The 21418-nt window shown below is 44.4% G+C and overlaps 1 protein-coding gene across 1 annotated transcript in view; it reads right to left on the bottom strand.

Moving 5' to 3' along the window:
- The window catches only part of PARP1 (poly(ADP-ribose) polymerase 1), a 55727-nt gene that overhangs the window by 13806 nt on the left and 20503 nt on the right, over window positions 1-21418 (bottom strand). Inside the window, exons 5-14 of the mRNA XM_054022836.1 lie at window positions 19496-19592; window positions 17303-17419; window positions 16172-16348; window positions 15006-15147; window positions 13430-13570; window positions 12336-12578; window positions 10814-10882; window positions 8675-8807; window positions 3694-3889; window positions 2104-2232 (exon numbers count right to left, since the gene is read on the bottom strand). Of these exons, the coding sequence (XP_053878811.1) occupies window positions 2104-2232; window positions 3694-3889; window positions 8675-8807; window positions 10814-10882; window positions 12336-12578; window positions 13430-13570; window positions 15006-15147; window positions 16172-16348; window positions 17303-17419; window positions 19496-19592 (1444 nt within the window). The remainder of the gene's footprint in view (window positions 1-2103; window positions 2233-3693; window positions 3890-8674; window positions 8808-10813; window positions 10883-12335; window positions 12579-13429; window positions 13571-15005; window positions 15148-16171; window positions 16349-17302; window positions 17420-19495; window positions 19593-21418) is intronic.

Here is a 21418-nt window from a genome sequence, read left to right on the forward strand (position 1 = left end):
CTCAAATGGCACAAATTAGCATGGGTCCAATGGAGCTAATTTTCTCCAGATGATCTAAACAGTACAGGAAATGGAGAATCATTAGCACTTATTTTAGAGGCTTTAATCCAAAATCTGCTTTCAAAAGCCACAGAATATACAGGAAAATCTGTTATCATAGATGCTTCAGAATGTGCTTGCACATTAAAAGGACTTCAGGTATACAGTGTTTCACTGCACATGACAAACTGAAGTGTAGCTGTAGAAAAGGTGGTGTGCAAATTAATCTGTATGTCACAGAGAGCAAACAACACCTCTTTCAATATGCAATTTTATGCTAGGTGAATTAAACTACCTTTATAGGCTGACCAAAGAAAGCAAGAGAGAAATGTTGTTGAACATTACAGATGCCCTGACATGCAGCAAGCAGTTCACCCACAGCATTAAAAATAGATTTGGAGACTGCAGATGAAAGTTAATACACAAGTTTATATGCACAGGGTGAGACAGGCATATGGCCCTACTTGAACTGTGGGATGATTATCAAAAAATAGTGGCTGAGTTGTGGACAAGCCATGGAAAATTGCGGAAAAGTAATAATGGACCTTATTATTTGCAGTAATAAAGCCCATTATTATTTTTCCGTGATTTTCCGCTGTGGGCTGGAAGGGGCCCCCACTGTCAGCCTTGCACAGAAAGGGGCTCCCGCTCTCAAATTGCAGTGGAAGCCTAATATTGTGGAATCCGCAATTTCCGCAATATTGGAAGTTAAGTAGGGCCTTAGGCAGGCACTACCAGACCATTCTTAGCCCCACCTGTTTGGATTCATAGCTATATGTTATCCTAAAGACATGGGAAGAAGGGTGGATCACAGCACTTTTTTCCCTCAACTGAAAGAGTGGTGAGCCGCTGACCACAGGTCTACACTACAATCTTAAGACCTATGTTAGGTCCACTTACAGCCACCACAGTAATTACTACCCTCCTTCTGTTTGTGGTGCGCCTCTTGGGTGGGGGGGGCGGGGGAGGAGAGAGAGGAAGCTGAGAGCCAAGGCTTTCAGGTCTGCACAGCTCCCAGTTGGGAGCAGGGGGCTAGCCGCTTGGGGCTTCTTGCCTCCCATCAGCCGGAGAGAGAGAGAGAGAGAGCGCGCGAGCGAGCGAGAGAGAGGGAGGAAGAGAGTCGGGACTGCAGGGGCAGCAGGAAGTGGGGAGCCTGGATTGCAGCAGCCCGGCTGGGGAGCCAGGAGCCAGCTTTCTTTTCAATTTCACAGCTGATGTAAGGAAGCAGAGCGTACACAGACACTGCATCGCCCTAACTACACTGACATAAGGCCTACCCCTCTTGTGGGGGTGGAGTTATTATGTCGGTGTAGTAGGGTAACTTACATCAGCGCGAGCAAGGCTGTAGTGTAGACACTGATATAGTTAGGTCAATATAAGCTGCCTTATGTCAACCTAATTCCGAGGTGTAGAGCAAGCCTTAGAAACATTACACAAGAATCCGGCATTTAACATGACTAAGAGTAGGAAATAGGCTTTATCAAAACATCACCTTAATGCACATATCAGCTTTCTGTGCACCTCCAGAGCCTCAGTTATTTAAATTTACTAATAATAGTTTTACTAGTGTCAGGGCTGCAGACCCAGAAGGGTGTTTCTTGCCTCATGTATCAGTGGCCATCTGAGTTAAGATTCCAAAACCTCTACCAGTGGTGATGATGTGCATAACACAGAGGAACACAGAATGATTTTCCTGGTCCTAGGTTGAGCTTACAGGACGAGCAGACAGAAAAGTCTCCTTTAGATTTACAAGCTGAGAACATTCGATACAGACATCACTAATGAAAGAGATGCGCCAAGATGACATTTGTATAGTTATGAATGAAGTGGCATTTACAGGGATTTTTTAAATTAAACTAGTGATAAAGGCTGGTTAGAACACACACACACACACACACTTTTTGTTGGGCCTGATTCAATGTCCTCCAAAGTCAATGAATGATTCCCATTGACAGTGCTGGATGAGATCCACAGTGTGAACAGCCTGCTACTGCCAGCATAACTATGGTGTCTAGTGGGAAGGCGTAACTAGAAACAAGGAACATTAAATAAAAGTGCAAGTACCTCAAATTCCACCATGGCTTTCTTCATGCTCTCCACATCAAAGATCATCTTAATAAGGTCCTGGACTGGCTTAGGAAGCTTTGACTTGGTCCCAGCACTCACTGTCAGTTTCCTCACAGCTTCTTCATCCTAGAAAGAGTAAATACAAACATACCAAGGGATAAGGGAAATATATTGATTGTCATGGTAACAACTCAAAGCCAAGTTAGAGAGGGCACACTATTGCACAAATGACTGAATTTGGTGGGAAATGTGAGGTATTGCTCTGAGAATACAAAGCAATGGGTCATTAAGTCTGTATTAAAAAAACTGAATAATCGTTAACTTGACATATGTAATTTCAAGTGGTGCTCCATGTAAATGCAAGTTAAATTTAGAAGAACATATTTTTCATCTTCAAACTTGTATTTTGCTGCTTCACCCAGGCAATATTAAATAGGTTTTCTTTTTCAATAATACTTAGCATGTATGTAGATCTTGGTCTGAACTAGGGGACTGTGCTTTGTTTGAACTTCACAGCCTGTACTAATCATTTTCAATACATTTCTATTGTAAATCTGTCTATTCATGGTACAGTCTTCTGTTGACCACAATACCATCTGTGTGTTCTCCTGGATATAGATCAAAGATGCTGTAGCCTGATCAATAAAGCATCTGCCTTGTACTTCAAAACAGAGTTCAGTGTGCGTTGAGGTTGTAATTTTATTAACAGCTCATCAGTGTAACATTCTGAATTAATGCAGACTACTTTGCTAAAGCGACGTATTTTTATATTCAAACATTTCAGTTGACGTCCAACAATTTGGCCATATGAATATGTGATAGCTAGAAAATATTTTCTAATTTTTTTGTTACTGTTATCTTAGGGGCTATGTTCAACAACTGTAGGTTTAAAAAACGCTCAGAAGTATGATTCAAGTTGAGGATATCCCTTTAAGTAAACTCACAGAAGTTCTCAGGGGTCAGAAGAGGGAGAATTCTTGTTTTACTATTTAAACAGCTGACTCTTTTCTGCAATGGCTGATTTCTCGTTTTTGGTCTGTTCAGTATATGCATTTGACAGAACTCTGGGGAAGAGCCAGTTTTAGTGTTTCCTCTGTTTGGATGGGTCACTCACACAGCGGTAGGGGAGAGAGTACTTTCTTAAAACTAGGAAAATGAGATTGTAATGTACAACTGGCATTGGACTCGGGGATCTGGGCAGTACATGAAACTACTTTTGACTTATTGGTGTCCTTTTAACTTCCCCAATTGAGAGGTCCCAAAAGTGGGCGCACAGTGTCGACTCAAAGGCATCTGAGCTAACTTTAGTTTTAACACTTTTCTAACATGACTAGTTATCTATTTAAATGCACTGTTGTTTGCACCTGATCTACATGGTAAGCCACTTGGGGTAGGCTCAGTATCATCTTACACTCGCATAGCACTGAGCACTTTAGCACTCTGCCTAACGCAAAATATCCAGATTCCTGCACCTTATCCTTTTGTTGAACAAATGCATTCAAAAAGCAAATAAGATAATGCAGGATAAGTATTTTCCTTTGTGTAAAAAAGAATTATCTTCCCAGCACAGGAATATTAGGGAGTTACCTGTCCATAGTCTATTTCCAGGGGGTAGAATTTTTTGGGATATTTAGTGAAGTTCTTGGAATGCCAGGAGTTGCCCGTTTTCTCTTCATACAAATTCAAGAAGTGCTCAATGGCATCATCTTTAGATGGCATCTGCTCCAGTTTGTTACTCCCAATCGCAGTGCCAACACGACCCCAAGATCTGAAAACCCAATACCTAGAAGCAAACAAAAAGGAAAAGGGGACAAGTAAGATCTCTGGATCTCAGTTCTAAATGAATCTGATCCCGCAATAAAGACTGTGTGGACATAGTATCAGAATCATCCATCTGCGTTATCGTTAAATGGAAGGCTCTCTAGTTTTGGAATGACTACACACACATAATGGGGCAAGTTTTTATACATCAATGCCTAGAGCTACCAAAAAGTGGCTGCCACAGAAAGATGTGCACCCTATTTAGGCACCAATATTGAATTTGATGTGTGAATGTAGTACTGAAGGCCACTAGATTAACAGCTCTGGAGGCAAAAGTGAGGGTAGCAGTGAAAGCTTTCCTTTACTGTCCTATCATCATGCTTCAACTCTGACCTGGCGGGACCTTCCCCAAGGCCTGGTCTAACGCAGTTTTTTGTACTAATTTCACTATTTCAGTTGGGGGTGATTTTTTTACTGAAATAATCAAAGGAGCACACGGTTATATTACAAAGGAGCCTTTATACTGGTATAACGGTGTCCACACTAGGAGGGTTGTACTGCTTTAGCAATATTGGTATAGTTAAAATAGGGCCACTTCTGCGTATAGACAAGCCCTATGGCAGAGAGCCAGGCAACCGTTTGCAATCTCAGGAGACACCAACTAAGTTGCCACCTGGTATCCATTGTGGCTGGGATGCTGGCACTTGATCTATGGGTGGGGCCCTACCAAATTCACGGTCCATTTTGGTCAATTTCAGGGTCATGGGATTTTAAAAATAGTCTATTTCATGGTTTCAGATGTTTATATCTGAAATTTCACGGTGTTGTAACTGTGGGGGTCCTGACCCAAAAGGAGGTCGTAGAGCTGTTGTAGGGGGTTCGCGGGATTGCTACCCTGACTTCTGCACTGCCTTCAGATCTGGGCACTAAAGGCAGCACAGCCGCAGAGCTTCCTGAAGCTGAGGGAGGTACCTGGAGGTAGGTCTGATCTCTCCTGGAGGGCGGCCATACAGGGGAAGAAATCCTGTCCTGCCCCAGCCCTGCCAGGACTAGCAGCTAGAGCCTGGTGCACAGTAGGAGACCCCAGCTGGGGCACCCCCAGCCCTCCCCTCCCCTACAATAACTAGATTTAATGGGGGGAGATCTGATTTCACAGTCTGTGACATGTTTTTCATGGCGGTGAATTTGGTAGGGCCCTACCTATGGGACCTGGATTGAAACTAACCTTGCTTCATCATTGACACCCAACAATAGCAACCAAACAGTAGAACACCTCTTGCTCACTACCAACGTGAACCTCTCATCTCTAGTCTGCCAGTTCAGCTCTATGGTCCATCACTAGTCACCTGCGCCATCCAGTCCTCCCACCTACACACCAGAAAACCTTAAATATTGATACATTAGTCCAGGGATAGGCAACCTTTCAGAAGTGGTGTGCCGAGTCTTCATTTATTCACTTTAATTTAAGGTTTCACGTGCCGGTAATACATGTTAACGTTTTTTAGAAGGTCTCTCTCTGTAAGTCTATATTATATAACTAAACTATTGTTGTATGTAAAGTAAACAATGTTTTCAAAATGTTTAAGAAGCTTCCTTTAAAATTAAATTAAAATGCTGATCTTACGCCACCAGCCTGCTCAGCTCACTGCCAGCCTGGGGTTCTGTTCACCTAGGCCTGCAGCGGGCTGAGCGGGGCAACTCGAGGTCAGGGCAGAGGGCTGGGGTGTGTGTCGAGGTGCAGGGCAGAAGGCTGGGTGTTGGGGGGAGGTCAGGGCAGAGGGGGGTGCAGGGCAGAAGGCTGTGTGTGTGTGTGTGTGTGTGTGTGTGTGTGTGTGTGTAGGATCAGGGCTGAGGTGTGTGGAGGTGCAGGGCACAAGGCGGGGTGTGGAGGTGCAGGGCAGAAGGCTGGGTGTGTGGGGGGAAGATCAGGGCAGAGGGCTGGGGTGTGTATGGAGGTGCAGGGCACAAGGCTGGGTGTGGGGGAGGTTCAGGGCAGAGGACTGGGGTGTGTGTGTGTGTGTGGAGGTGCAGGGCAGAGGGCTGGGGGGTGTGTGTGTGTGGAGGTGGAAGGCGCAAGGCTGGGGTGTGTGTGGAGGTGCAGGGCACAAGGCTGGGGAGTGTGTGTGGAGGTGCAGGGCAGAGGGCTGGGTGTTGGGGGGTGCAGGGCAGAAGGCTGGAGTGCTCGGCTCGTGGGGGTGCTCCCAGCCCCCTGCCCTGAATGGCTCATGGCAGGGGGCTGGGAGGGATATGCCCTGTTCCACTCCCTTCCCCAAGGCCCATCCCTACCTCTCTCTGCCTCCTCTACGGAGCAGCGAGCACGCTGCCACTCGGCTCTGCTGTGTTGTGCTCTGCTCCGTCGCCGGCAGGGAGAGTGGGGAGCAGGAGGGGCCGGAATGCACCACGTTGTGGGAAGAAACGGGGGGTGGGGGGTGGGAGGGGAGGAGCGTGGCTGCCGCAGGACCAAGCTTCTGCCTCCTGCCCCCGCAGGGGAGAGCGGTGGGCGGGGGGGCTGAGTGGGGCAGGGGGCCGGGACTCTCCCCTTCAGGGGCAGGAGCTTGGTCCTGCGGCAAGCAAGCTTCCCTCCTCCCCCTTCTTCCCCCAGCGTGGCGCTTTCCGGCCCCTCCGCCCCCTCCTCTCAGTGGGCAGGCAGCGTGCCACTCAAAATCTGCTCGCGTGCCAAAGGTTGCCGACCCCTGCATTAGTCTGATTGCTTTGCTTGTGTGCTGTATCCCTTTCTCCCCACTCTTTATTCATCTGTCGTTTTACATGACATGTCTTTGGGAAAGGGATCAGCCTCTATCTTGCAAGCAACTAACATATTTGGGCTCTACTGCGGGCTAAAGAAGACAATACTGCAGAGTAAGATTAATTAGGATTTCAATGCTTTTTTGTTATCAATGCCCAACTTTATATCACACATAAAAACATAGGGGCATGGCTACAAATGTCAGATTTCACCGCTACTCATTAAGCGTTTGCCATAAGCAGCAGCACTGTAAGTGGATTCAACTTCCATTTGAGAGAGTCAGAGTTGTGCCTGCTTACATCAAGGCTGAACTGGCCTATAGTGGAGCCAGAGGAGATGGTTATTCAGAGAAATTCTGGTGGCTCTTGGGAGTCAGGGGGGAGAGAGAAGGAAGAGACAGCCTCAACTCTTGTGACTGCACAGACAAAGGATCCTGACATTAAAAGGAGAGAAACAAGGCAATTTAATAGTCCAAGTAGCGATCCAGAATGAAGCGAGCAAGCGGAAAGCCCACAATTCCCATTTGTGTGGTTGCCCAATGTCATCTTCTATGGCGCTGCAACTCCACTGTCTATATCCAGTCACTGCTGTGGCTGATTTTTGCTTTGTGAAATGTGGAAACTGAACAGAATAATGCAAATGTCAACTTATTATGCTCACACATTTTGAAAACAGACACTATGAAATCCTTGTTACGCATGCACAACTTTAAACTAAACTATTCACTAACTAGGCAAGACTCCAAATCCTAGTCTAAATTTAAAAAGAGAGAAACTGTCAAAATACAATCATTTACACGTCCGGCTGTGGTACTGGCACCATCTTAAAGAGTTTTTGCATGATTTGTAGAGATACGATTAATCTTTTTTTTTTTTTATTTGTCTGCACTGAATACCAGTCCTGAAATTTCATCACATACTAATCACAAATCCAGATATGGGAACTGGTAACAAGTGTCCAATTTGAAGTACAAGCAATTTAAATATCAGAGGGGTAGCCGTGTTAGTCTGAATCTGTAAAAAGCAACAGAGGGTCCTGTGGCACCTTTGAGACTAACAGAAGTACTGGGAGCATAAGCTTTCGTGGGTAAGAACCTCACTTCTTCAGATGCATCTGAAGAAGTGAGGTTCTTACCCACGAAAGCTTATGCTCCCAGTACTTCTGTTAGTCTCAAAGGTGCCACAGGACCCTCTGTTGCTTTAAGCAATTTAAAGTATAAGTCATCCACAGCTGAAATAGGCAGCTTATCTGCAGCCCTTAGCTTACCTTGGTTATTGTGCATTCTCTCTGCTCCAGGAGAATCCATTTTCCCCAAGGCCCTCTTGACTGCACCTTCCTCAATAGTATAGCATGTGCACAATTCTGATGTATGCTTGGCTAAGACTGGGCATGATGCTTCCTGGCCTTTTTCAATGCACCTTGCCAAGCCTCAGGGTACTGGTTTCTACATGCTTCACAGATGTGGAGCAGCCTGAAACTGAGCTAGCCTCCAGAGGCTTCGCAGTCAGCTCATACCAAACAGGAGTTAGAGAAAACAATGCAGCCTGCACGTCTCTTCATAAACCATGTCCCAAAATTAAATCATGCCAAATCCTCAGGCCAAATCCTGCCTTGCTGCTCTCGAATGCTGAGACACCGGTCCCAGGACATTATAGTTTGGGTGGTACATCATTTAATTAACCCTAATTCTATAGCTAAAAAACCCCAACTGATCAATCTGAGATGTTTTCACTATCAGTGGAATTGAGCACAAACCAGACTTGCTCAGGTGCTTATCAATTCCTAATTTCCATTTCATCCTGTAGGTTTACTTTTTTCATCTCACTCTATTCGGCAAAAATGAAACTAGATTGGTCAGTTTCACTTCCATGTTTTCATGCACTTATGCCATGTTGCTCTGTTTGGGTTTCCAGAACTACAAAGGAACTTTTCCCATACAGAACAAAACAACATCACAGAAATTTTTAAAAGAAGTCATGAAGACATTTCTATTTATATCTGGCATTTGTATAAAAAAAGTACTGTAAAAAATCCCACATTTCCATGGGAAATTAAACCCACCTGATCTCTCGGTCATCCTCCAGTAGCTGCAGTTTGTAATAGGAATTGGTTCCTCTGACGATATCTACCAGGCCGAGCGTGGCACTGAAGATTTTACCACTCTTTTCAAAGACATGAGCAGAGTCCTCCAAACCTATGAAGAAAGGTAGTGAATTAGAGCCAGGGTGAGGTAGTCATTTTGTATCTCCTTTCCTTATTCAGACTAATTTTGTGTATGCAGACTTAACCAAGAGATGTTAAGACACACACGGGCACAAAACTGGGTGACTGGGCAACAAAATGGCAGATGAAATTCAGTGGTGATAAGTGCAAAGTAATGCACATTGGAAAACATAATCCCAATTATACATATAAAATGATGGGATCTAAATTAACCGTTACCACTCAAGACAGAGATCTTGGAGTCACTGTGGATAGTTCTCTGAAAACATCCACTCAATGTGCAGCAGCAGTCAAAAAAGCAAACAGAACGTTGGGAATCATTAAGAAAAGGATAGATAAGAAGACAGAAAATATCATACTGCCTCTATATAAATCCGTGGTACACCCTGTGGTGGGGTGGCTGCCCCACGCCCTGAGAAAAAGGGCTGGAACAGGCCAGAGAGGCTGTGCAGGCCAGCAGCCAATCAGCAAAGGCCTGTGGAGAGCCAATCAGGGCCAGGCTGGGCCCTATATAAAGGATGCCTAGCAAAGGAGAAGGCAGTCTCTCCCTGACTAGCAAGGGAGGAGGACTGGCTCCTGAGGTAAGGAGGTAGTACCTTGGACAGAGCAGTGCTGGGCAGGCTTGGGGAAGCAGAGGAGAGCTCTGGCCCAGTTACCTGCCAGGTCCCTGCTAAAAAGGGTCGAGAAGGTGCACAGGGCCAAAGGGGAAGCAGCCCAGAGAAGATAGGCGGACAAGAGAACGAAGGAGGGCAGACAGAGGCTGCCGCTACAGGGTACCTGGGTCGGGACCCAAAGTAGCGGGTGGGGCTGGGTCCCCCATTCTCCCCTTGCACTGCACCTGGCCACAGAGGAGTGGGGCCGAGACAGACTGCTCCTGAAATGAGGGGATAGACTTTGGGGGTGAGAGTGGAGTAGTGGGCACTGCCGGAGGGCAGCGTCCTGAAGAGGACGCCACCGAGCGGGGAGCAATTCAGGTCCCAAATCAGCAGAGCAGATGACAGGCGAGACCACATGCAGAGGGCGTTCCGCAGCTGACAAGAGCTAATTCCTGAAGCAACAAGCGGGAGGCGCCAGCGGTGGTGAGTCGACACCCCATCACACACCCACATCTTGAATACTGCGTGCAGATGTGGTCACCCCATCTCAAAAAATATATATTGGACTTGGAAAAGGTTCAGAAAAGGGCAACAAAAATTATGAGGGGTATGGGAATGGCTTCCATATGAGGAGAGATTAATAAGACTGGGTCTTTTCAGCTTGGAAAAGAGACGACTAAGGGGGAATATGATAGAGGTCTATAAAATCATGACTGTCGTGGAGAAAGTAAATAAGGAAGTGTTATTTACTCCTTCTCATAACACAAAACTAGGGGTCACCAAATGAAATTAATGGGCAGCAGGTTTAAAACAAACAAAAGGAAGTATTTTTTCACACAACGCACAGTCAACCTGTGGAATTCCTTGGCAGAAGATGTTGTGAAGGCAAAGACTATAACAGAGTTAAAAAAAGAACCCTGTTCTGTTCATTCCCTCTGGGGAACCTGGCATTGGTCACTGTAAAAAGACAGGATACTGAGCTAGATGGACCTTTGGCCTGACCCATTATGGCCATTCTTACGTTCTTATGCATGGAGACAATGGAAAAGCCACTGTTATCTCTATGCATATGCAAGATGACCACCAGCATTTAACATTTCACCAAGCAAACATTTCTTCTATGAGGCAAGGCGAAAGGTGCTGAGAATCCACAACTCCTAGGTACCTCAATGGGAACCAAAGAGAACTCACGTCTCAGGTTTGGGCTATCATGGTTCATTTGCAGAGGAGAATTTAAAACAGAATTTGGTCCACTGGTTGGATCATTAGCTTCCCCGGTTAGGGCTGGGTACTGGCAGGGAGTGCTATGAGAACGCATGGATTCAAACTGATCAGACTCTGACTAGGATGGTTGGAGGCACAGCTGGTTTTCTGCACTCACCTGAATCAGGATCCACTGCTGCTCCTCCTTTAACTGTTAACTTCATTTTCTTTTCAGACTTGCTGGTTCCTGAAGAAAGAGATGGGAAGACCTTACATTTTTAATCTGATAAAACAGGATTGTCTGAAGAACTCTCCTTGAATCAATGCTCAAGTTCTTTAAAAGCACGAGAGTAGTTTTCATTCTGTCTGGATTCACACTAACAGGTTCCACCTGTATAAAACACACTGCTCTTTTAAAGCAATGTTAGAAGTCACTGCACTTTGTCTTCCAACTACACTGCACCTTACGTGATCTAACCTGGGGACTGACCGTCTACTGAGGTGACACCCATCTTCTCCCCTCCCCACACCAAACAGGTGGAACGTTTTAGTTAACCTGCTAGAATTTTGGTGAGAGTTGCTTTCATAAATTAAAACCTGGACAATTGTTTATGAATGATACATTCAGATTCTATTGCTGTGGGCCAAGCTGCTAATGCAACATACAACATGTGGTGGAAATTTTAAGTTTGGGGGTCACAAACTCTGTTCCTCACCTCTGAGCAATCAAAGGTTGGAAGGATCCATGGAGACAGCACATTCACACACCAGAGAAATGGATGAAGAGGAAGATATTGTGTATCTGTCTCTAGACAGAGACATTATACAAGCCTCCTTAACAGTCTCAAATGTGCCCTATGATCTCAGCATCTCGGTCTCAAATGTGCCCCATTATCATGGTCTCTCAACAATGCGTGTGTACATCTTTCACACATTAGCTAGAATGATAATTCACAAGGCTGAACTCAGTGCAATTGTTTCTGAAGTTTAATTTATGTACACTGAACTTACCTACTTATCTTCGACCCTGTACCAAAGCCTCTGGTTTGTACCTTGCCTGTTGCTCAGATGGGGACTGTCACCAGTATTAACAGATTTATTTTGTTGAGTCACTATATTTTGGGTGTCTAGTAGAGCATGGGAGAACCCAGGAATCTTGGGTTCTGCCACTCACTATATGACCCTGAGTAAGTCACAGAACATTCTGACAGAGAGCCAAATTCTCTGCTGGTGTAAGATGGGGCAGCTCTATGAAGCCAATAGGGCTGTGTGGATTTATACCAGCAGAGTGTCTCAGTGTATAAGCCTAGAGGAGAAGCAGAGTTTTTTCATTGGCTCACCCAGCATTATTTCAAACTAAGGAATACAACAAGCTGTCTCTCTCCCCCCCAGGCAAGAGTGAGCTAGAAGAGGGACAGGCAGTACGGCAGGGAGAAACTCTACGAACAGCCCGTTCGGGAGGGAGTTTGGACATTGAGGCTGGTCTGGCCTTGGGATTTTGTTACTTGAAGAAAAAATAAGGGCCCAATTTGGGGAAAGAGGTGAGTTTGGACTATAGCCAGGGCACCTGTGCTGTGTGAGGAGCACACCCATTCGCCCTCAGACCCTCACACAAGAGGCATGCTATGGAAGGGTAAATTAACGCTTAAGAACACGGTAACCAACACTCCTGTGGTGACAAGAGCCATTGTGTTTTTTACCTTGTTCTTCCTTGACCTTCCCAGCACTCTTCATATTTGGGAGCCCGCTGGACTTTCCTCCCAGGGATGTCTCCGTGTGCTCCTGCTTCACCTCTGCACCCCAAGGCGAGAGCGCATGCAGCGACAGGAGCTCCTGGAAGCCCTTGTGGGAGGATTTCACGTCCTGCAGAAACTCCTCTGAGACCACCCGGACTTTGGCCTCCTTTACTTCTTCCATCTTCTTGGTCATTTTCTCAACTTCCTCTGCAAGGAGGGGGATAAGAGTCAGGGAAGCTGTAATCCAAGTTTACTGGAGCAAACGTTACAGTGACAAAGATAGTGCAGAGCTCTTCCGAGAGGCTCTGATTCTAGTCCTGCTGTGCTGGTGCAGGCTTTGTAATGTTTTAAGGAGGCGTTTGCATGTGCTACATCCTGCCCAAAACAAAATCCCCAACAGCCTGGTCTAGGCTAAAACAAAGTTACCTGTTGCATAGTGACTTTCTAGATTTCAAACCTTGCCTCACCTCCCAACTGAGCCAGGGGCTTGGTGGGAGCTGCTCTGATGAGGCCCGTGGCAGCACCCTCCAGGCCAACTGTCTATCAGGGACATTTCTCCCCTACACCATAAGGGCCTGATACTGCACCTTTGAAGTCAACAGGTGTTTTGCTGTTACTTCAGTGGGAGCAGGACCTTACATTGAAATAGTCACAACGAGGCCGTGAATGAATGCTGTTAAATAGTTACGCCTGACCCCACATTTGACACGTAGATACAACATCAACCTCAGCTACCCGTTACATAAAAGAAGCCACCTCACAATTAAAACACAGTCTAGTCCTTTAAAATCCACAACAGGAAATATACCTATTCCTGACATCAGCTCTACTGCAGTCAGGAAAACACCAGGAGATCACTCAAAACTAAAAGCACTGTAGAAAGTCTTGCTTACAAAATATATTTTTATTTACTTTTCCAAGAATATGAAAAAAAACCCACTATCCAAACATGGCTCAACAGAATGTCACTTCAAGCCTTTACATAGGAATTTAACTATGGCCTTTATAATCTAACTCCCAAGTCCTAAGGTTGCTGTTGATATAGCATTGTTCCTCACTTTGTGTGCTGATGCACAGGGTAGCCTTGTTCGCTGTCCCTGTCACCTTTCCGCCCAGGTCCTCAATCATAGCCTTCACTTCTTCCTTGTTCCTGGATAATTTTCCAAGAGTCAAAATCTTCATGCTGGATAATGGCTTATCTAGTTGTTCAGAAATAAAACATCACGTAAATAAAGAGCATTGAGCACTAAACCCACAGATCCCGAATCTGATACTGCTCTGAGCGATTGTCACAACTGTTCATCCTCCCCTAGTACAGAGAACATACAAGCCAGCATAACCCAATGCACAGCAAGTTTCCTGGGAACAGGGGTGGAGAAATGAAAAGGGTTTTAGACTGAGGACATGACTATACTGGCAGCAGACACTGCTTGCACACTGTTGGCTATGAAGTGCTAACACAGCTTCCCTTTTCCATGTACAGCAAAGGGAGGACCCAAGGGAAACCTAAAGGTAACATTTAAGCCACCTCCTTCATTGAAAAGCTGCTTTGGGGGAATTGGAGAGGCAGGATGTCGAGATGGGACCAGACTGTGAAGCAGATATGGTACTGAACTGCCTTAGCCCTGTAACCACTCAGGATCAAAGTGGTAACACAGCTCTAGCACAATCATGTTACAGATCAAACACACCTGTAATAGGTTTTGCAGTCTAGACAGCCACAAACGCTGAAACACATCACAGTAATACTGAAGACTGTTACAAGCGCTGAGGGCTGAATAAATCAAAGTAGCTCCTACTGATAGGTAGATGGGGAATGTTGGAGGAGTCTGGGATCAAGAGGATAGAGGAAATAACCATTAAGTGAGAGAAGCCAATGACTGGTAAGCCACGTGCAAATAAATTATTTCAAACAAGCTACCGCCTTAACAGTTTAATGTTGGATGTGGAACATGTGATTTTAAGGTCTATGGATGTTCCTCACAAAATCAAGCAAGAAGCCTCCTCATTAAATGTTTCATTTGAACCCTAGTCACACTGCCCAAGGAGTTGGATAAGCTCTGCACAAACACCGTTATAAACGTGGTAGGGAAAGGGGATCCCCAGGGGCAGTCCAACGTTTAAAACTCCTAAGTGACTTGTCAAAGCACAACCTGGAACTCAAATGTGTTTGTCCACAGACTGAAGCTGGGATCTATCCACATGGGGGTGAGGAACAGAAGAGGCTGCCTCTGCTTCTCACCATAGCGATTCAGCCTGATGTTGGAGCAGAAGGAGGGTACAGTATATTGCACAGCACTTCAGGGACACCACGTGATTGGCCATCCACGTTCCCGCTCCTGAAGTGCAGTACAGCAGACAAGTGACTGAGCAGAGCAACAGGAAGGAGCTTTGCAGAGTGAGCAGGTCACACACTGAAGCCATAGCTTCTCAAAAGACCAATCAATGCCTCCTTGCCAGTGAAGTGCCAGGAGAAATCCCGTAGGCAGCACTGACACCTGCCATTCCCCTCCCCACTGCCACACTAGAGAAAGCATAAAGTGAATGTTGTTTGGCTCCAACAACTGGATAGACACATATTTGCATTCAAACCAGTCTCTCCTGGCTCTGAACACTGCCTAGCGAGTCATTTACCTGCTGGCACAGACGCCTTCTCTGTCAAAGGAGCAGAAGCTGCTGCTGGAAGCACTGCGTTCACAGCCACAGCCTCTGGAGGGAATGCTCTGTCTTGCTTTTTACACTTAAATTTCTTCAGGTAGGAGATTTCCCGGAACTCCTGGGGGGCAGCATCATAAGAAGACTTTAAAACCTACTAATACTGTTACAAAGTTAAAAGACTAAATTCAGTATTGGTCAGATCTTGGCATTTACTACTGAAAGATTCTTACATGGATCTCAACGTGGTTCACAATCAATTCATTACATAAGCCACACAGCCTCCCATGCGAGGTAGGTAATTATCCCATTTTACTGATTGGGAAACTCAGGCACAGAAAGGTTAAGTGACTTGCTCAAGGTCAAAACAGCAATTTAGTGACAGTCAGGAATAGAATCAGGAGTCCTAGCACTTCCCCAACCCCTTCCCTAATTATTAGAGAACACTGCTTCCCATTACACAAGAACCTAATTCCCCAGCCACATTTGCTCTCTCTCCTCAGTGTAGTGTTTAAAACAAAAGTGGAGGAAAAACCTTGATTTTTTTCAGTTGATATTTCACCAACATTTCTGCTGCAGGATTTGTAGTTTTTGTTGTTGTTTTGTTTTTAAAAGCACTGATCATTAAAAGTCATGAACACAGTCTCTGAAAATGCTTTTCCCAATTCAGAGGGAAAGCAGACGAAACTGCATAGCCGTTCGTTTTAAGATGATAATTGCTTACAGTGTTCTGGAATTCAGACATTAGCATCTGAAATCCTGAGAGTGCAGAATTAGAATCGCTTGCCTCAGTTAGAAAGGAAAAATTGAAACAGCAAAATGAGCCAGTCATTAGGAATTACACTAAAAATCACCGACACAAACCACAAGTCACTCTTGCAGGAGCAGGACAAATTGGAGAGGCCCAAAGTTCTGGAATGGAAGAAATAACATCTCTCCGTCCCACTGCTACTGTAAAACAATCTCCCCTGTGCATTAGCTATGAACAGCTCTTCCCATTCTCAGAGGCGCACAGAAGCTGCAGTATGTCCTGCCATCTAATACCAAGCTGTGGGCATTAATATTTATTCTTCCCTTCCACGAGCAATAGAGTAATTTATGAATTAAAAGTCCAAGTTTTAGATAGTCAAGTTTGCTGCATCTACCTTTGGGATTATCCATTCCTTCCTGTTGGGGGTCTGTGTTTTGGCAACACATTTAGTCCAGGCAGTGATGTCCCCTGAGCAGTAGTATGCATCACTCTTGAACACAAACTGCCCCTTGCACTCCTCACAGGGAAGCAGAGCTCCGAATGCCATCCCATCTGCTACTCGGTCCAAGATCTAAAGCAACACAGAAGCAAACAAATCATGCCAGGATAACAGTGGAAGCACACATAGCACACTGTGTCAGAGAATCCAGCAAACTCACACGCATCTGAATACCTTGGCCTGAAGACAAACAGTGTTACTTGTTGAATCTATAACTAGCTTATAAATAAAAGCACATTCCTCAAAACTACTTGTGGCACAAAGCCTTGACCACATGTCACTAAGTTTGCCTGCCCACACACAGGCACCCACTTGTGCCTTTGGACGGTCATCTCCTCATGACAAGGCTTCTGCTCTGTGTCTGAGACAGCTTGTTTATTGTAAAGTGCTAAGCATGCTTCCACTGGAATAAGTTACAAATGTTGCTGGAAGATGGGTGTTACATTTGGTTACACAGTATTTGGCTGTCAATGCATAATCCATAATAATCCAGTTTTCCTCCTTGGAAAATGGTCCTTGACCATTTTAATCCTAGAGACCTACTGTAGCCATCCCACCCCAGATCCCCCTGTCCTCCCCAGCATCCTTGAGGCTTTAGCACTGTTTTAGGAAATGTAAATATTCCAAGTTAGAAATGGCTCACACCTTCCAACGCCGATTGCAAATGCCACTTCCTATCCCATTCACAACACTGTATGGCAACTACAGTAATTACTTATCTGAATAAGTAACATTAAGAAAATCTTAAATGTAGTTTTAGCTTCTTTTAGTGTAATTAAACTGCTGGGAAGAAAGAGTAGATCTGATGCCACATGCCCAGCCTGCTCCCCACAGACCACCAGCAGGGCATGGAGCAGTTTGCAAACCTCTGCCATGTTTTCAATCCAACTGATTTTTCTGTTCTTGAGATTTTACAATAGGCTTTTGCTTCAGACCTTTGGCTATCATTAGCAACATGGCTCTGAATGAACCTCACGGATTCAGACAGACAGTCACATTCATAAAGAAAATAAAACCCCAACTCACAGCAGATTCCCCAGAAGGCACTTCCTGTTTGTTGGCTATCAGCAGCTCTTTCAGGTCGTTAGTGGAACAGACTTTCCTCAGCTCATCTTTGATGCTCCAAATCAACTCTGTCTGCTCCTGTTGAGGAAAACTTGGCAGGTTGGATATTTGCAATCACTGTCCAATAAGAGCAATCCTGAAGAAGCAGGCTACTGTCAGGCTTTCAACAAACCAGAAAAAGGCAACTAAAAGGAACACCCGCAAACAGCCCGATGCGGTTACAAGTTGTCAGGTTTCGGTGTGACTGATGAGATTGTGTGCTGTGCCTGTGTTTTTCCAGCTGTGAGGCTGCAAGTGAAAGTCAGCACCAAGAGAGACAAGATGCATTTTCTCCCTCTGCTGTGCTTTTCTCTCCCCTGTGTGTGTGTGTCTTGTTTTGTTTTGTTTCTAGGAAATGGGATCAGACTTTAACAACAACTGCTCCAGCCCATCTCAACTAACTTCTCTTTTCCTCAGAAGGACAGTTACCACCATCTTTAATACCATCTAAGAGATTGTCAAATTGGGAGTTTAGGGGAGTCCTTTTAAAAATCCAGCTGGAAGGAAAGGGAACAATAAATGTTCACATGAAAATCTTACTTAATACTTCACATTTCAAATGCTTTAACTGTTTTTCCTTCTTTTCTGTATCTTTAATAAAAAGTCAAAAAGACGTTTATGATGTTTGCAGCAGTACTGAGCAGGCAGAGGTCTCCGCAAACCAAATCTTGAACCTTGTTTAACTCTGTTTAATGTTGGACAGTGACGGGGTCATGTTAAACACCACTGACTCTCTAGGCCCACATATTCCATCTAAATGAATACAACAGGTCACATGATAGAAGTAGAGCCCACAAATCCTGACTTGTACTGCCCCTTTTAAGCTATGAGACCACATACACACACTCCCCTATACAAAGGGACTATAAAGGTCAGTGATCCAGGCAATAAGGGAAAAATCTAGAAACTCTTCTTTTGGGGCTTTCCATTGAGAGGGAGAAAAGGGATGGATAATGACAGAATGTTGGACACTAAAATATCACTTGAGATATTTCTAATAATGCACATGTATTTGTCGTCTGTGTGTTTAGCTGTGGTTTTCTCTGTGCCATGGTGATAATGGGTAGGAGATACATACGTTAAATAATTTCTAGTTTCAGTAAAAAAGACAAATGAGTTCATCATACTAAGAAAAAAAAACATGATGAATTTAAGAGTTTAACCCAAAACCAACCCCGATTCTCAGAATGCTGAATTGTAGCAGTTAAAACCTTCCTGGTCTGTAGATTGCAAAATAGTGTGCTCTGCTAAGGATGTAATAAGTTATGATTGCAAAATAAAGCAGCAGAAAACTAAAAGGCCTTTCTTCTCTGTGTAAGCTGTGTTATGGCCATACTATTAAGACTTCAATTTCAGGAAAAGCTGCTGGTAATTTTTTCTTGAAAGATATCTATGCCAAACTTTCAATGTCTATAAAATTCTTGAAACCAAATCAGAAATTCTTTCCACTATCTTTCCTAAACCAAATACACAAAGCTATGATTTATCAAAGTTTATACTGAAGCACTGAACAGATGAGTCACAAAAGTGTGCAACTGAGCAAGTGATATTATCTCTCATTGACTTAGTTCCACACCTTGTCTCTGTTCAACTTCTCACATTTTATATGCTCCAAGATTTTAGGCAACAACATTCAGTTTTAATAGCATCCCTGGAGCCAGGAAGTGGCATAGAAAGGACTAAAACAAGTTATCTCAACAATGAGACTTTCACCTCCAGGTCACTCATTCAAATCCAGCCACCAACAGTGAGGACCTAAAGCGCTACCATCCAGTACCCTTTTGGTGACCCGTATGGAATGATGTGCTCTCTTATCAGGAGCAAAAAAGGCTCCACAGCACAAGTGTCTTTATATCTCTGAGGGGCCACGGTCTGAATGGGCTTGCATAGTGAACACCACTTCACAGATGAAGCATACTAACAGGACAGCATGAGGGACGCTTGCATTGCTGCGGTTCACACACTACTTGTGTGAATAAATAAGACTCTAGATCCTGTAGCTGTGAATAAATAGGACTCTACATGCCATGGCTGTCAAGCCAGCACTTTTCAACAGCATTACATTCCCTTTTGGAAAAAAAGTTTTACAGGTTTGGGCTAGCTCAAACAACAAACCTTCAACAGCTTCTCCTGCTTGGATTCTCTGTCTTTTTCTTTTTTCTGTTTCTTTTTTGAGGTCACATTTCCATCCACCTCATCTCCTTTTCTCTTTCTAATGGAGAAACACACACAAAGGGAAGTCATTCATAAGTGTTTGGCAGCAACTACCAGAGCTCAGTCTGATTACAGTGGATTGAAACTGAACACTTCGTACAGACTAACTTTTTGATTGGTGCAATGCTAGTTCATTTTTCCTTCCTGCTAGATCCTGCTGAAAAATTCTAGACTCCACAATGGAAAATCATGACCAGACTATGCCTGCTTAAAACAGTTTTCCACTGGAGACCTGTACAGACTGGCAAAAGTACATATAAAAAAATTAAATTGCATCACCCAAGAGCCTCAGGAGATATTAATCTGGGGCTGTATTAACTATTTGAAACATCTTCACTTAAAAAATAAAAAATCAGTAGGAATCAATATATTTTCTCAGATCAATGTAATAGCTGGCATAAATACAACTCCTTACAGTAGGGACATTAGTGGATAATTTATCACCAATACCTGGCTTTTCATTCTGTATGAATTTGAAGTGTCATGGGTGGTAAACACAATGACCCTGGTAGGCCAGTTTTCTTTCAAAGGCCTCGATTAAAACCCATGTAGTATCAGACAGGAAAAAAGTTTATATTGGCCCCCTGGTTTTAAGTTGACACTATTCTCACAGTGTTATGACAATTCTGCACAAACAGTTTAACTGAAGTTGGCTGGAGCTGCAGTGGCTGTTGAGAATTCTAGTATAAAATGTTAGTTCAGAAAGCCAATAAAGGACTTGGGGGACTTCAAAAAGGACAAGGGGCCCCACAGAAGACAATTTACAAATTTCCAGATCCAGGCATGTCATTTTCTTGGCCACAGTGGACTTGACATATGGTCCAAAATTCAGAGTGTTTTCACTCTTTTGGGGAGAAAAGGGGCATTTCACACAGCTCAAGGGAGACAGACCCACAATAACTCAGAGCTCAAGACAGGATGCATATACCAGTACTTTTGACCTCTGGTTTAATTCTTCCAGGTCCCCTATCATTCAAGGCCATGTTTGTTGTATTTTTAAGAACAAAGTGACTGTACCTGTGTTTCTACCACGACCACCACCGATTGTGAAAATAACATTCTCTATGAAACTACTTATCACCATTTTACATGGTTTACTCTTTTTGCACTTCTGCCAGCTTTGACAATGGAAATAAAACTAGCCCAATCTTGAAGTGTTTGGGGTGTAAATAATGCAGGGAAATGTTTATATTAAAGGATCCATTTTTATGAAATTTCAAAGATTCATAGAAATATTTCCATTGCATTTAGACTTTATAAAACCTGTCAAGGGTCTAGAGTTTAGCCAAACTTTGGTTTCACTTACTGCGACTCAGCAGCAGCCCTTTAAAAAGCATCTGTTACTAATTAGGAATCACACTTGTGGGGGAAATCTCTAATCCCCAGAGCCCTCAACACCGTCTACCAAATTAGCACGTGAAAGCATTCACTTCCTCTCAATCTCTCTCCAATTGAGTCGCATGTTCAGATAAGTGAGGACATTAGTTTGACTAGGGGTTGTTGGCCTCAGATGGCTACACAGTAAAATGCCTGCACACCAACCATCACCTCCAGCTGGGAGGCCCAGAATGAGGCAGAAAAGCTGCACCACATTCTGGAGATCACTTGTTTCACAAAAGAAGCCACATGCTCCTTCCAACATCCCTGCAACTCACTCACCTGAATAGCTGAAATACCAAGAAAAGCACAAACTAAGAGAAAACCTGGCCTTCAACTGCCACCAGAGTGAATGAGTCCATCCAGTCCCTTCACCAAGTGAGCCAAGCCAGGAACCTCTCTGGTGACCTCCTAACATGGGGCAGTAGGTTTTATGTACTAGCTGCA

This window comes from Malaclemys terrapin, chromosome 3, assembly GCF_027887155.1.
Source record: "Malaclemys terrapin pileata isolate rMalTer1 chromosome 3, rMalTer1.hap1, whole genome shotgun sequence".
NCBI classification, from domain to species: domain Eukaryota; kingdom Metazoa; phylum Chordata; order Testudines; family Emydidae; genus Malaclemys; species Malaclemys terrapin.